The sequence below is a fragment of the Semicossyphus pulcher genome, unplaced genomic scaffold (assembly GCF_022749685.1).
Source record: "Semicossyphus pulcher isolate SPU_LCO1_2020_fin unplaced genomic scaffold, fSemPul1.0.p SCAF_5, whole genome shotgun sequence".
Taxonomy (NCBI): Eukaryota; Metazoa; Chordata; class Actinopteri; order Labriformes; family Labridae; genus Semicossyphus; species Semicossyphus pulcher.
Genome location: NW_027211726.1, coordinates 31,655,138 through 31,671,981, shown reverse-complemented (window position 1 = coordinate 31,671,981; position 16,844 = coordinate 31,655,138). Strand labels below are relative to the sequence as shown.

At 45.0% G+C, this 16,844-nt stretch overlaps 1 protein-coding gene across 1 annotated transcript in view; it reads left to right on the top strand.

Annotated features, from left to right (window-relative positions):
* Window positions 1-5,088: 5,088 nt before the first annotated feature.
* The window catches only part of thsd7aa (thrombospondin, type I, domain containing 7Aa), a 155,784-nt gene continuing 144,028 nt past the window's right edge, over window positions 5,089-16,844 (top strand). The window contains exon 1 of the mRNA XM_069681280.1: window positions 5,089-5,242. Within this exon, the coding sequence (XP_069537381.1) occupies window positions 5,089-5,242 (154 nt within the window). The remainder of the gene's footprint in view (window positions 5,243-16,844) is intronic.

Genomic DNA, 16,844 nt, shown 5'->3' with positions numbered 1-16,844 from the left:
CGCGCTGATACGAGATTGGTCAATGTTACTCGGACTACAAGTGTAGTTCAAACGAAAACCAGAACACTTGACTTCCCGGAAATCCACGTCCCTGTAAAAAGAGATTTACACCTGTGCTTTTCCTCTTGTTGGATGTAAAAATGTCCGCTGTGAAAAAAGCCCATGTCTCCATAAAACTGAGAACCTGACGGCCTAAATGCCAAACTTTATACGGTTCTTTATATCACTCTGCAAACCAATGGATTGACGTCACAGTGGCTTTGTTAACTTCTTCCATACAGTCTATGATTGAAATAAGCGACTGGGCAGTTAGCTTGTGTATTAATCATGAGCACGTTTAAAAAGAAAGAAGAATATCACCAATTTAAAGTCACATTTTGAAAAGAAAATTAAGAACAAGTGTCAGGTGAGAACAGCGATGAACTACTGGCCCTAATCATGTTAATAAATCAAATAAAACCCTCTGTACTCCCATGGCTGCTGTGTGTGAGTGTGATGAGTGACACTGTCCATTTGATTTACTGACCCACCTGCCGCTGATCAAATTTATGATCTGCTTTCATTGAGTGCAGCGGTCGGCTCTCATGAATAATAAGTGGCTCTCCTGACTGAACGGGGACTCTTGGGCTTGAATATCATGCAAGGTCAAAGTGGTCAAACTGCACCGATCATTTCTACTTTGCTTCAGTATTTTTAGATTCTGTTCAATTTTTTTTGTACATTTAAATATAGACAATCCAACCAGAAGATACACAGAACAACACAAAACAAACTGTCATATTGTACAAAATGACCTTAAAGCACATTCATCATTACATTAACTGGTCCCTATAAACTGTTTCAACCTGAGTGTGAACCGATCCCAGTCAGGATCCATTTTTATTTCTTTGATTGATGCCCACAGAAAGAAGTCCTCCCTTCTCTTACACCAGAAATAAAAAGAGAAGAAGAAAGTTTCCCAAGGTGCACCTAAAAAATTGGGGCAGATTGTGTGAGTTACTGAGTCGTACACCCCAAGAGGTTTCACACTGTTGTTGGGAAATTGACAAATGTAAAGAAGTCGTATTCACTACTTAAGATCATGGCAGCCTCCGTTAACAAATTTAACTCATGCTTAAGTTGTGAATGCAATCATTCGCTAGTGTCTGATGCTAGCTAACAGGTTATCAAAGATGCTGTTATCCTTTCATAAATGGTCCGAAGGTACCTCCCTCCAGATTTCCATTATAAATGGTCTTTTCAGTTGCTTGTTGATTGGTAAGCAGAAAAATTCTAAACAGATACCCCGAATTTGTACGACTCAAAGTTGATGTGTTGGAAGCAGGAAAAATGGACGAGTGTGAGGATGAGAGCGACTTTGACGCGGGTCAAACTGTGATGGCTAGCCGACTGGGTCAGAGCATCTCCAAACCTGCAGCTCTTGTGGGGTGTTCCCGGTCTGCAGCGGTCAGGACCGACCAAAAGTGGTCCAAGGAAGGAAAACTGGGAGAACCAGCAACAGGGTCATGGGAGGCCAAGGCTCATTGATGCATGTGGTGAGCGAAGGCTGGCCTGTGTGGTCTGATCCAACAGAAGAGCTACTGCAGGTCAAACTGTTGAAAAAGTTAAAGCTGGTTGTGATAGAAAGGTGTCAGAACACACAGAGCATCACAGTTTGTTGTGTATGGGGCTGCGTAGCCAAATGCTGGCCCAGGCTGACCCCTGTGCACCAAAAGTGCCTACAATGGAGACGTGAGTATCAGAACCGGACCAGGGAGCGATGGAAGAAGGCGGCCTGGTCTGATGAATCATGTTTTCTTTTACATCACGTGGATGGCCGGATGCGTGTGCATCATTTAACTGGAGAAGACATGGCACCAGGATGCACTATGGGAAGAAGGTGAGCTGGCGGAGGCAGTGTGATGCTCTGGGCGATGTTCTGCTGGGAAACCTTGGGTCCTGCTGTTCATGTGGATGTTACTCTGACACGTACCACATACCTGAACATTGTTGCAGACCAGGTACACCCCTTCATGGAAACAGTATTCCCTAATGGCAGTGGCCTCTCTCAGCAGGATAATGCGCCCTGCCACACTGCAGACATGGTTCAGGAATGGTTTGAGGAACGAGTTCAAGGTGTTGACTTGGCCTTCAAATTCCCCTCAATCCAATGGAGCGTCTGTGGGATGTGCTGGACAAACAAGTCCGATCCATGGAGGCCCCACCTCGCAGCTTACAGGACTTAAAGGATCTGCTGCTCACGTCTTGGTGCCAGATACCTCAGCACACCTTCAGAGGTCTGGTGGAGTCCATGCCTCGAAGGGTCAGGGCTGCTTTGGCAGCAAAAGGGGACATACACAATATTAGGCAGGTAGTCATAATGTTATGATAATAAACAGGGCTTATAATACGTCACATACAGGCTCTGACTGGTAATCCGGCGTTTCTGGCTATTGCAACATGGCTCTGACATTGCGAATTGCCATCAGGCTTCCTCTTCTGTAAGGCAGGTGCAGTGGTTCGAGCCGTTGTCTCCTCCCCCCACCCAATCAAATGTAGCCGGACATGTAAAGTCAGAGGCCAAGCAAGAAATAATCAAACGAGATCAGGACAGAAGGAGCACAGTTGAATGAAAATACAAACGAAATGGATGAAAAGGGGAAAGGTACAGAAGAAAAGGTCAGACAAAAAACCCATGAGGCTTTAAAAAACATGAGGGGACCAGTCCAGATGAAAATTGTCTGGGCCAAATTTTGTTCCCAGCCCGACTAAGTTACAAAATCGGTTGTAAATGCTTCTCAGCTAAACTGGACTGTCTGAGGCAGGATTGTGCACTTGTGCAGTTTACTGTGGATAATAAATAATCATATTCCTCAATGTCCTGTAGTATGGGTACTGGGAAAGAGGATGGAAAAGAAACACGTGAGAACTACACAGCGTATTGTTGCACTAGTTCTTCTGCACTCCTGCACAGCCAAAAGACTTCTTAGACTTAAAATCAATGTAAGGTGCAGACTCAACCTTTAACGACTTTGTTAATGGCCTGGGTGCCCCATAGACTCTCATTACATGAAATAAATCATAAATAATAGAACAAAAATCTGATTCAGAAGTGTGTAAGCATGTTGTCCAGGATTGTAAGCAGGACCTGAGCTGATGAAAGGTAAGCCTACGACTAATTGTCTTGACTGCCGAGGTGGGATCTACAGCTGTAACTGTAATTAGGGAGAGTTTTCAGGAGTCACCTCGTATTTCTGACAACTTTTAACATCTGTGCTGAAACAGGCTCGTTACTTTAGCTCTAATGCATTTAAGAGGAATTATTGATTTTTGTGTGCTGCCTTCCCAACAGCTAGATGGTTAAACCTGGATGATGGACAATAACTGATAGAAACCACGATTCCTCACGCTCGACAGATGTAACATGACCTAAACTACCTCACTCTGTGCATTTAAACTCACCTTATTCTCTTTGGCAGCACCTGTGGTGAAAAGCAGTACATGCCGGTGTTGTTTGGACCTCGCTTCATCTGAACGTCAAATTTCTTTCTTTCGTTCCTTTTTCTTGGATTTTCACTTGTTTAAGAAGTTTCATCGTCTGACTTCATCAACCTTTTCTGCACTTGTTCCAATGACAATTCAGCCAGTAATCAGAACACAACTTTCACCTGGTCACTCTGGAGAACCAAACCACTGCTTGTTGATGTACGCCACTGGACAACCCAGTTCATACTAAGACGAAATGCTGCAGGCTTTCATCAGTTAGCCAGAGACTCAATCACTATTGTTTTAGCTCATTCTAAAGTCCGTTTGTTTGATCCGAATCAAAGACCAATGCTGCATTTTGCCTCCTGTTTGGTTTGTGTTCACACGGCAGCTTTTACCAGCGGACCAAACGTTTTGATGCACGAGGAAACTGCTCACTGATTGGTCAGAATTTTCACGTGGGAAAAAAACAAAGACAGCCAACAAGAAGAAAGAGAGTCTTTTTTACTTTTAACTGACATTGTTGCACCGTTCGATCAGTTCTCGTGTTCTCCTGTGTTTCGACAGCGTTTATGAAATGTTTGGTCAGCCCATATTTCCCTCAGAGCCCTCATCTTGTCGTCCCCCACGTCTGTCCTCTACTCATCTTGCTGCCTGGCTGCGTGGCATCTCTGCAAGTATTAACATCCATTAATAACCCTGCTGTGGTTTGCTTCTCATATTAGGTCCTACTTTAAGTCTGATTACGTTCTCGCCTGAATCGAACTGGAGGTTCATTTGGAAACAGACCGAGTCCCGTCTTTTCTGGCGGACCGTGGTCCGGTGGTTTGGTCCGCACCTGAGTTTGAATGTGTCTTCTCACCTGTCCATGTCCTGTCTGAAGATCTGTGAGATTAACTTTAGGTTCTGCAACTTCAAGGCGGAGATTTTTGAAATTGTTATTCCAGAAAAAAGGACAATATCGTCTGCATACAGGAAAATCTGAACCGACAGAACCCAGTGGAATCTGTGACATAATTAATTATTAAATAAACCTCATAAAACGTAATGATTGAAACTGCATCTGCAACATTTTTAAGTTTAAGTACTTTTTGTTTTAAAAACACAAACAATCACACCTCCACCTGCCCAACACAGCTGCCTCCTCTGTTCAGAGTGCAGACCAGCTTCACTGAACCCTTTGAAAAGAGGATGAGAGATGAGCGGGAGGGAGGGAGGGTGGAGGGAGTGGGCGTGTGTGCATGTGTCTGTGTGTGTAAGAGAGAGAGAGAGAGAGAGAGAGAGAGAGAGAGGGAGAGGGAGGGAGGCGCTGCATCAACCCGGCATACAGCAGCAGCAGCAGCAGCAGCAGGCTGGGCTTAGGGATCTATTGTTCCCTGTTTTATTACTGCCAGACCTTGTTCTCTCTCATTAAGGTTCCAGGAGAGAAAGAGAAACGGAGAGGACGAGGAGAGCGAGAGGAGACCTCAGCCCCGTTCGTCCGGGATTACTTCTTCTTGGACGCACTGCTGTGGACAAAGCAGAAAACACTCACTTGAGTCCAGCTCTGTACCTCGTGGCCAGGCTTGCTTTTTTCTCCTTCTTCACTGCATTGGGATCTACAGTACTCCCCGTGTGGTGGCCATGGGGCTGGCCGGCAGAGCCATGGGGACGCTGGGGGTCTCGAGAGGGGCACCGCTCCTCTTTCTCTGCAGGATAGTGCTGCTCTTTCTCTCCATCTGGGAGCTGGATGCACAAACCGCAGTGGAAACTAAACCTCTGTACATCTGGCAAACAGGTACGGACCATCCTCTCTATTCTTTCCCTCCGGGGTTCTGAAGGGGGGGCTTGGGGATGCTGATGTCCCATCCTCTTCTACTCGTGCAGCCTGATGTAATATTAATATGCAAATGTGTGTGTACACAGCAGAGTGCAGGGAAGCTGGTGAACTTACTCAAAGTGTCTTTCTTTGTGTTTTTTGCTTGATTTATTTAATGAAATCTTCCTTCAAATCAGCAGAACCTTCATGTACAGCTAAAGTTTCTTCCCTGTGCGTCTCTCCTCGCATGTGCCAGAGGTTGATGCATTGGAGCCATCTTGCTACTGTATAGTGTGGTAACATATTTACTGCAGTCCCTGAGGTGAAGGTCTCTTTGCCCCCAGACTAGGGGTGAGAGGAGCGGAGCTGTGCTTGCTGTCTTTTGGCTGCGCTTCCCCCGTCCTGGGCTGAGGCAGCTGGGAATCCTCAGCTGCCCCGCGCTGCTATTGGGCTCATTTATCACTGTTTGACATGTGTGCAATTGATGAAATGGTGTGTGCACTGTAGCTGCATGTGGCTCCTTTATGAGTCGGGGGAAATACGAGCACACTGCAGAGGAGACGGCAGAAGCACCCTGTAGTATTTTGGTGCTGATGCAGGTGTTTGATTTGAGTAAAAGTGACCCAGCGGTGGGTTTTAACAAGTGTTGTGAGTACAGTAGCTTCACTGTGAAGGAAGCCGTGCCGTAGAATACAACGCCCCCCTGCTGCCGCTGTTGTTTTGGGTGGTGCCCCTCACCGGTCGAGGCTCATTCACTGTGAGAGAGCAGCACATGGGCAGAAGGACACAATACTGATGAACGGTCCAACGAGCAGAGTGAAGGAGTGGGAGAAGGAGGGGAAGGGGGGTGAAGGAGGAGGAGGAGGAGGAATGATGGGAAGAAGAGTAAGGGGGATGGAACCCCCCCATCCATCGGGACAGGAGTGCCCTTTGGATGCAGCAGGAGATCAATGTTCTCTTTCTCTACTGTCTAATCTCTCTCTGTTTGGCTGGATCAATGTACTGGTTTCACTGGGATCCTGCAACCCCCTCACCAGTGGGAGCTGATCAATGGGTATAGTCCTGGCAGCCTGTACGGGATCAATGCTGGCTTTGGGTGGAGTCTAAAATGTAATCTATACTTGTTATTAATCTGTCTTCAGACTGAGCAGGAAGCAAACACTGGAATGCTTTCACAAATCAACTGAAATGAATGTGTGCTGACAAATCAACACGCAGGACACATGCCCAGCGTTTGTTCTGAATTGTGCTCTAATTTAGTCGATGTTGTTACATCCAGAAAGAAGGAGTTCTGTTTGTTTCTCTGCAGCGAGCATTGGTTTGATCCAAAGGGCATGAGTCGTGCAGCAATTTGATTTGTGAAATACCTGTGGCTGTAAATTAAAAACAGTCATTTTAATCAGTTTTAGTTTCAGCCAGTTTTAAAGGTGGCCAGCGTCACGAGCTATAATGGTTACGAGACGAACCCGCCTGGGTTAAAAGATTCCTCATAAGTCTGTTCGTTAGCCATCACCACATCATCCCGGAAGAAAGACTCTTGCTCTGACTTGAAAGATGTAAAATGCAGCGATACTTCGGAATGGGCTGGAATACTGAAAGGCAAAGCTGTGATGTGCACAATGTTGTAACAATCAAACACGGCCCGTCGAGTGGAGCAGGTCTGACTCGATGTTTTCCCACTGTACCTCTGAGCTTTAGGCGATCAGGCACGAGCTGGCACAATCACTGGATCTGGTTTGATTGGCTGCTCTCGAATCAGGAAGTAAAGTTTTGTTCTGGGTTTACTGAAAAGAAGATTTTTGGAATAATTGATGTCCTACATTTGGTGCCACTCTCGGATGTTTAGAAGGAGTCTGCAGCTGTTAAACAACATGAATGAAAGTGATATTGAGCCCAACGTTAGCGAGCAGACTTCCCTTTCAGAGTTCAGCACAAGCCGGCCTGGGGCTGTAATCTTACAGTGCTGAAGACAGAAATCAAAGCGATTCAGACTTATTAACGTTCAAACACTGACCTTTAATCTATGATGATTTTTCGCTGGTCACCACAGAGCTGACACGGTGTTACAGAGCACTGCCATCACTCAACCACTGCCACGTAACACTCCCACTCAGAGGACTCAGAGGGCCGAGGCTTACACAAAAAGCTGTTTAAAAGCTGTTTAAATAAAACTGATGAAATCTCTCCAAACACAAAAAGTGAAGTTTTAATTTTTGTTTCTTTTCGGCTCGGGGAATAATTTGTTGTGTCTAACTTTTCATCAGACTATTCTTCATTTTAAAGCAGGAACAAGCTGCACTTTTTTGGCAGAAAATCAGCAGAATGATGTAAAATTTAATTGCTGTTTCCTGTTTTTTTTAGTCCTGTGGGAGCCAAATTTAGCAGAGGAGGAAACAGAGAGCTTGTTAGCAGTGCCAAAACCTGCATTTATAATGAATGTAACATCTCTGCAGCACATTCTCTGCTGTAGTACCTTTAAAGGACGATTTTTGATCCTTCTGCTCACATTTATTATTGTTTACGAGCTCCATTGTTCACACTATGTGCAAAGGAATGGAAATCCTGTGGTATTATGTGCTGTACCTCCCACCGAGTTAAGGCAGGGGAGGAGATTAAGGGTAGAGAAACCAGAGCAGATTGGCCAGACAAAGTTAACCTAGATACAGTATAGACATGTTTATGTGTGTCTCCTCTTGGCTTAAGTGCGTCGGCACTTGGCTCTCTGATGCTAGTTTGGCTCGCTGTCGACGCCGTGGCACCGATGCCGAGATGAACGCCAGCTTTTTTTGTTGCATGATGTTGGTGCGTTCTTGTCTTTGATGTGACATTTTTGGTACGAGCCTGGCTTCCTCTCGGAGCTGCGACGCTTCCCCACGTGCTCTAGACTACAATACAGGAGGGTTTTTTTACACCTCAGCACCTCTCGTCTGCGAGGGAGGGGCTGGAGGAATAATAGTGCCTGTGACATCTTGGAAAGAGAGGTTTTTAGGGGGAGTATTATATTTATTTTTGCAATGACAAATTGGCTAAATCCCAGCCTCTGGTGCAGATGGGCGGCTGTAATCAGCCACAGGAGTAATGTGGGGGGTGGGTTCTCAAGAAGCTGCTGCTACCGGCAATAACTGCAGAAGAGCCGAGGGAAAGAGTCTTATTTCACTGGAAGCACTGCGGAAATATGAGTATTTAATCCATTTAATCATCCCCCGTGGATTAGCACAAAGCTGGTGTGTAACCAGGCCAAAGATGCTCAATGAAACAAACACATGACTCATGTGTTTCACATTAGTCCCCTACATTACCTGCACACGTATGGAAGTTTAACACAGTGTGTAATCTGGCACTGTGCGTAATGTCTCTTGGCAAATGACTTGCTGGTATTGTGTCAGTGTTGGAGCACAGAAGCACAGACAGAAGGTCGGGGATTAGAGTCCCGTTCCTCTCTGAGAGCGGGTTGAAGGCGTGTTCTGTCGGCTTCCTTCTTAGAAAAGATCCTCTCAAACAAGGTTTATAACATTTGAAAATAACCACGTTCGGATCAGATTTCAAGACAAAAATAACAGAATTGAAAAAGTATCCATATCAATCTGCAGTAATGTTGATGGATCTCAAGATATTAATGAAACGCGCTGAGCTGATGTCCGCAGCAGCCCAGCTCGTAGCCTCCCCCGACCTGCTGTGTCTGCAGAACGTCAAAGAGAAGCTGTTTTTTTAATGTTTTTACCAGTTTTGATTCGACTTCAAAAGCGATTCCTCTGTGCTACTTTGACGTCACAGCTGTTCTGATGATCATGTAGAGAGAGCAAACGCTGCGTGGTCCTCTGCTGAGACACGTGTGAAGCAGAAACTAGAGGTTGTTCAGATATCATGTATAATCAGATTAAACTCACCACTCAATGACGAATCAAATTAACAGGGTGAACGATCGTTTTCAGACCGACGGTGTGTGCTCTTTCGGTTCCAGCAGTCTCACTGTTAAAACGCAGTTTTGAGGGGAGTAAATAAAATCCATGCAAAGTATACAAGTCAGCATGTGAATTAATTGAAACGAGTAAGGCTTACCTGCATTGCCTCATTTTCAACAGTGACAATTGCAACCCAAAATAACATCATAAAATCTACCCAGAGATCTCGGCCTGTTCTGCAAAGTGAGCATGCGTCAGCGATCGTTCTTGGCTGCAGGCCGAGGTTGGATTAATCGGTGTGAGCATCGCCAGTGTCGGCCAGCCATCAGGGTTAAAGTTAAGATTCCTGTTTTGCTGTGTATAATAGAATGAATTAAAGTGTTTATATATTTATTAGTTAGATATACCAGACGATTTGTAGTCGGCGTGTCTGTATATGACAAGAAATGTAGCCCTGTAGCCCTCTCCTGGCGGTTACACTGGCTGAATATAAGTCAGTAAATTAACACGAGCAGGCTCATGTTGTTGATCATAATTTATTTTTATTAGAGCATCTTGAATTCTCAAAAGGCAGCACGGTGGTGCAGTGGTTAGCGCTGTCGCCTCACAGCTGGAAGGTTCCTGGTTCGAATCCCTGGTTCGGACATAGGGGGTTGTTCTCCCCGTGCGTGCGTGGGTTCCCTCCGGGTACTCCGGCTTCCTCCCACAGTCCAAAGACATGCTCGGTAGGTTCATCGGTGCCTCTAAATTACCCGTAGGCGCGAGTGTGAAAAGTTGTCTGTCCCTGTGTTGATACTCCAAGTAATTAGCTGTTTAATCTAATGACAAACGTTAAGTATAATTTACTGAATTTATTTTTGTGTATCATAGTTGTTTAACTTAGGTACTCTTCACTCAAAACATGGGGTCAAATTTTCTCAGTCCAATAAAGTGCAAATTATTACCTCAGTTTTATTGAGTAGATTCTATAGGTAGCTTTTTATAGAGCAGAAACACCTGCTGACCTGAATGCACCTTTACACCTATTCAGCTCCACATCGGTATCGGGTGGTTGGGCATTGAGAAGCACAGAAGAAGAGGACTCGGCCAGTTCAAACATTTACAAAAAATCGATAAACAAAATGTACTTGCAAAAAAATACATTTAGTCTGACGCTCACGGAGGAATGAGGAAGCGGATCTGACTGTTGAGAGGGCATTGTGACATTGCTGAAAGAGCCCTGATGGTCTAGATGAACCTGCAGGCCAGCGATCAGTCAGGTTGTAAACAAACAGACGTTTTTACAGAAGAGGAAAGCAGATGTTAAATCATGACCCAGACGATCTCTACTGCTCATCACATTTCACAGACCCACTGTACTTACCAAATTTGTTCTCTCAAGGGTTTCTGCACAATCCTGCACAAAGTAAGACCAAAGTCGTAATAACCTGGAATTATTGTTCAAAAGCTACCTTAAACAGTTCAGGGACGAAATCTCTCAAAGCAGCGTCAGATTATCGAGCACAGCAGTAACGTCCGGCCGAGTGTGTTTGAGGTAAAAGTCCTTCAGTTAAGTTCAATCTGCAGGTGTTGAAGTGAAATCATTTGAACCTGTATTTAACTACCAGTCGACTTGTTCCAAAATGAGTCCTAATGTGGTTGTGATAGAGTAAAGTTTAGGTAGAGATAAGAAGTCGCAGGCTGATTTGACCCAGAAGAGTGTCGTGTGTTTCGTGCTGCCGTCTTAAAAACGAGACAAAGAAAGCAGCATTAGTTCCCCACCGCTGACCAATCCTCTCCTGCTGCACTGTTCGGAGGTTTTGGACAAAAAGCTGATTAATCTCAGTGGCTCAGTAGTAAGTGCTGTATACTTCCAGGGTGCACTTAATGGTCTTTTTCAAGGAACCAACTGGCTTACACCAAGGGGCTTAACACTTCCTGGTACAGAGCGGGACAACAAAGCTCTCTGCAGAGCCAAACAAACCAAGAGATGACTGATGCTAATTAGTGGGGCAGTCCGCCTGTCCGGACCCAGTCAGCTTCAGAAGGACCCGATGAATGGAGGCTATTTAGGCGTGTGTGTAAGCCACACACACAGAAAACAACACAGTGTCTCTGCATTGTCCTCGCGCTGCTCTGCTCGGGCCGTCTGCCGCAGATGCTCGAGTCCGTGTGCTGCACAAAAGAAAGAGCGAGATTCACCTCGAGTCACATGGCCCGCTCTTTGTTCTTCCTCCGATGTCCCCACAGAATCACCCCCCGTCACACACCACCCTCTCCCTCTCTCAAGGTGACCTTTAACCTCTGAGCTGAGAGGGGTCTCGTGAGGGCATCAACAGTGAAAAGGAGGCGGGGGAGGCGGGTGAAATACAGCAGCTTCCCCTGATCAAGTGTCAAGTGCTTAATTCAGCCATTTACACCAGAAAATGTGGTCAGCTGTGAGTGGAGGTTCTTTAAAGATACAGTGATAGCAGTACCTGCATGTTGTGATTACAGATTCCAGTTATTTATGCACAGATCAATATTTCCTCATGTGCAAGTAGCAGAAGTACATGATGCATATGGGAATAGTTTCTGGTGTCACTTTCATGTCTGCACCCAGCACAGAGCTGGGTCCCGGATGTGATTAGCCTAGCTTAGCATCCAGACTGAAAACAGAAGTAGCTGCAGGCTTACATCAATATTCCTTCAAGTATATGTCGAGGTTCTGACGTTACTTTATTTAAATGTTGGGAAACTCTTAAAGTTGGAACATTGCATTTACAGTTTGCCGCAGCACGTAGTTTCTACTTGGTTAAATTAGAGTTTAACTTAATCTAGAGTTGACTCGAAGCTTCAGCGTTTCCTTCCCCTTTTTCCCACTTCAGCTCAAACCACACTCCTCTCACAGCCTACGTGAGTCTCACCTCTAAGACCCTTGTTTATCACATTTACCATAAGCGCCAGCTGGGGGCCAGACACACAAACATTTGCTCTCAGTATGTCAGGTCACACGTTGTTTAGCTGTAGCACAAAACCAGATGAAGGAATTGAGTAAGGTAGCAAGCCGAAGTTAGCCGTTCAGCTCGCAGCCCCTGAAGAAGATCATGGAGAAACACAGAAGTGCTTTCTGCATTATGTGTGTTGGAGAGGAAACCTCCAATGATAGTTCATCTTTCCGTAACAACTCATGATGATGAGCAGGGACGTGATCCAAACCTAAAACAAGTAAATTGCGGCAGCTCGGCTAGCAGCCCCTTCTGACGTCAGTTTTCTGTGGAAGAAAAGTGTCGGCGAGACGCAGAATTTCAACGTAAAACCACTTTTTTCTGATCCCATTGTGTTGGAGGGGAGAGGTTCTCTGTAGATTATTCCACTCTCAAGGAAGAATATTGGTTTTTCATTTTTAAACAGTCTGTAAAGTGGCTGTGTGACCAAAGGATGTATATCAGTAAGCAGAGGAAGCCCACGGCCCACCAACGACTGGTTCACGTCTCTAACAGCTGCTGTGTTAGTAACCTGCTACATTTCAGGCGCACCGGTGCGACCAGTGAAAGTGTAAACTCGTACTTATAAGATTGTTGACCCACTAGAGCTGTGAGCGAGCTAAATAAGGGAAGCGTGAGCGTGCCGATGGTGGTCAGCGAGGGTCAATTAAAGGATTGCGATACAGTTATTCACGGACACACGCCGCTGACGTTGCAAAACAAACCTTCATCAACAACTTAGAGTATGTTTTGTAGTGATGGGAGCGCCCGCCCCTGGCGCCCGACCTCACGTATTTTAGTCGCCAATTTAGATTTCTACCTGCATGTGGCGAGTGGCGGGTGCTGATTTTGCACCCTGGCTGCTCCTGCTCCTGCTCCTGCATTTTTCTGTGTAAATGAATGCAGCTCAAAAGAAGAAAAATGCTGATTTTCAAAAATGGCAAAATACTACTCGACCCCTGAGACATTTAGGGGTCATCAATACATAAATATATATTAATTGTTGTGTTAAAATCTTGACAGGGAAAGTGCGATGGCTCAGGAGGGAGTTTAAGGTGCATATGACCATTGTTTACACTGTTTTTGTTGCAAAGCAAATCTGAAAGCTTAAATGAAACAGGTTAAGTTGTTTGGCTTTTACTTTGACACCAGAGATGCTTAATCACATCCCATCTTCTACTAACAGTCTGTAGCTTTTTCTCTGGCTTCTGCTTAATTAAAGTTTGTGTTTTTCCTCATAAAGAACGATTTATATCTCAGCTAAAGGTCTGAATTCTCCTCCCGTCACTGCTACTTCAGTGCATTTTCTAATCTCTGATCAAAAACTCATAACATCAGGATTTATCAGACGACCTTTCCACACTCGACGATGTTGTGTAACCTATAAATAGATGCTGTGCTCTGCTTTCTGTCTTGATGCTAAGCTAATCCCACCTGGGCCTTTTTGCATGAGTCACACAGATAAAACCGATCGATCTTCTCGTTTCACCGTGACAGCAAACAGCCGTGTTTCCTAAAATGTCTGACTGTAACTCAGCAGCATGTGCAGCTCTGGTGGATTTTCTTCCTCCTTCTCCTCTGATGTGGTGGCACCCTTTCCAGTGAAAACATATGGACGCTCACAAGTGATTAAAGGACATTTGTTGTTGTGAACAGACACTCGAGCGTCAGATTGGCCTGCGCAGACGGAGCTGGAGGAGTGCTATCAAGCCATAATGGAGGCGGGTGAAATTATTTCTGTTTTCTCTGGGATTCATCAAGTGCCAAATTGCAGCCATTATTCTGTGTGGGTTTGAAGAAGCTGCATCCAGCTGTTCATTCAATCCTGCCGGGTGGACTGCCCCAGGTGGAGGAGGGATGTGTGTATATGTGTGTGTTTAAGCCCTCACACACACACACACACACACACACACACACACACACACACACAAGTGCATGTACAGAACTCAGTGCTCTGTCTTTGTCTCTTTGTCGGCCGTCTGCTGTATCTAATCATCCCCGTTACTCCTCTTTCTTTTCACTCACTTTTATTCACCATATGAACAAGGCGGCCATTTTCCTCTGACATCACGCTCAGGGTGATAATCTAATAATTGTCATTAATCATTTCTTTAATTTTTGATTAATCAGCAACTGAAAACACAATACATAATGAAAATCTAGAGGGGCATTTGGCCATATTTCAAGGTATAACAACATGTGTGTAAAGCCTTAGCTAGCTGTAACGTTAGCAAGGAGGTGGCTGAATGCTAACGTTAGCCATTGTCTCACGGTAGCTAACGGGTTATCAAATATGTTGTTACTACAAAGTTAAGTCTGTTAACACCTTTCCGAACATACTAGAACAAACTCAAAAGGTAACGTTAGCATTCAGCATGTTCCTGGCTATTGGTAATGTTAGCAAGGAAGCGGCTGAATGCTAACATTAGCTTTCTCCTGACAATAGCATATTTGTTGTTTAAACTTTCAGTGTGTGTCCCTCCAGATTCAATCTGAGATCACAATGATTTGTCTGATTTACTTCATTTATACGACGAACAACCTGGAACACAGCGTGAGACATTACAACAGCATTTGAGCCTGACTGTGATAGCTGCCATGTGACGACGCCCACTTCTTCTTTTTCTTCCTTGACAAGTGAAAAAATTATTTATAATCAGGTATTTTAAATCTCACCTTCACAAAGGCTGAGTGACACCCCCTCTCTCACCCACCTCCCTGCTATTTTATGCTTTTATTTCTGTCTCACTAACAGCATGTGCGCACACACAGGGATGGGCTTTGTGCAGAGCGTGTGTGCATGTGTGTGTGTGTGTGTGGCGTGCCTCATTACTCCCAGTGAGAGGGCTGACAGTGGGGGAGGAGTGGTTCTGTCAGTATCCCACCTACAGGCAGTGGACACGGGGAGGCTGAGTAATTACATGGGAGTGGGGTTTGTTCGATCCAGGTGCGACTCCACTGCATGGCTGCCACCTTGTCTGTTAACTGACAAGAGGCCAGCGCAGACTACATACACACTCGGGTTTGACTGATAAATGTGTTTACAGATGTATGTGGCAGACACCGGTCAATTATTTACAGGAGTACATGTCTAGAGAGAGTGGTCACAACATCCACAATATGACCGCGTTAGGCAGCACCAACAACAAACTCACAGTTAAATTGGGGCTTTTTCTGAACGCTTTCTAAACTCATATTGAGGCAAACTTTTACCTTGTGTTACCTGTGCAAGTTAGACCAAAGGATCATTTGTTTTTTCTCATTTTGTTTTAACATGATCCCCTTTCCCTTCCTGATATCTGGGTTCATAACATCATCCGTAGGTGCACACAGCTCTACCTTTTACAGGAACTATCTTGATTACCATTATTGCAGCTTACAGCTTCTTGAAGTTGACTAATTCCCGGTTTAATGACCTGTTAGCTAGGATACCGGGAATTTTGGGCTGGAAACCATCAGCACCTGTCCATCTGTCTCCGGTCAGTGGCAGATTTACTGTATCTGTCGGCTGTACTACAGCGCTATGAACCAGAAACATATTGTTGTAATGTCAATAAACAGGTTGAAAGGAAGCTGAAATGACTTCACGATGCAGATTTGTAAAAAGGCTGACTTCATGCTTTGTCAGGTCCGTCTGCAAGACGACAAGAAAACAGCTGTAGAGTTTAGTTAAAACCAATGGATTTTCCAATTCAGGAGAATCTCTGATTGATTTGACTTTTCCTGTCGGCCTGAAAACTGTAAGATAGTAAAAATCAAGGGGGTTTGAAGATTGACCTGTTTGTCAAATTTCAATGCAGTCCATCGGAAAATTCCAGTCTGGGTCCAAGTCGTGGTCTAAGTGAAAGACCTACAATACCTTCTCCTGAGCCACACTGCAAAGGTGACAAATCAGCCACCAAAATCCAGTAATGGTGGTTTATAACTATAAAAATGGCTGCTCACTAACCAACAGACCTAACAGTGAAACAAGAATGGAGGCATGTTGAGGTGATTGTGCTGGCCAAAAGGAAGCCCTGTTTAATGCTGAGCAACTGTTTGTGTGTGGGTGCAGCAGAACAATACCACACTACAACTTGCTAACCACATTACAGTGATAAGCTTGGTCTTCCTGCTCTGAGATAAACCCTTGTTTCCCTCCAGGCCTAACTCATGCTGCCTGTGTGGCTTGAGTAGCCCTGCTGGGTAACGTGCTGGAGGATTGGCCTAAGCAGCATAAAGAGCTTTTCACCAACCTGCTTCTTCCTCTCCATGTCAACATCTATTAGCGCTCACCTCAAGCTAACCCTCAACTGACATATGATCTAAAAACACAGCCAAGTCTCTCAGTGTTGGGCATCTCCAATTCTTAACTTCAGATAGTTCATAGGTTGACCTGGGCATGAGAGCATATTCAGCTGAGTTCACAGATATTCTTCTCTGTTCTCAAACATGAACATGACATACAAATGATGGCTCGCCTCTCACTACAGGTTATTAAGACTATTGTGTGTGCCAGAGAGAGCCACCGCCTCCCATGATCTTGTAACTTACACGATCTCACAGGGAAGCATTGTGGTGTAGTAGAGACAGAATCGATTAGTGTGCGAGCCATTCAGGAGGATTAAAACAGGATCTGTAAACCCCAAAAATCTGGGCTGAACGTTGGTACCAACCAAGAGTCCTCCCCTGATTGTAAGGAAACTGCTGTAGTCTGAGCCCCGCCCGATTGGCCACAACAACAGTAAGGGTTTG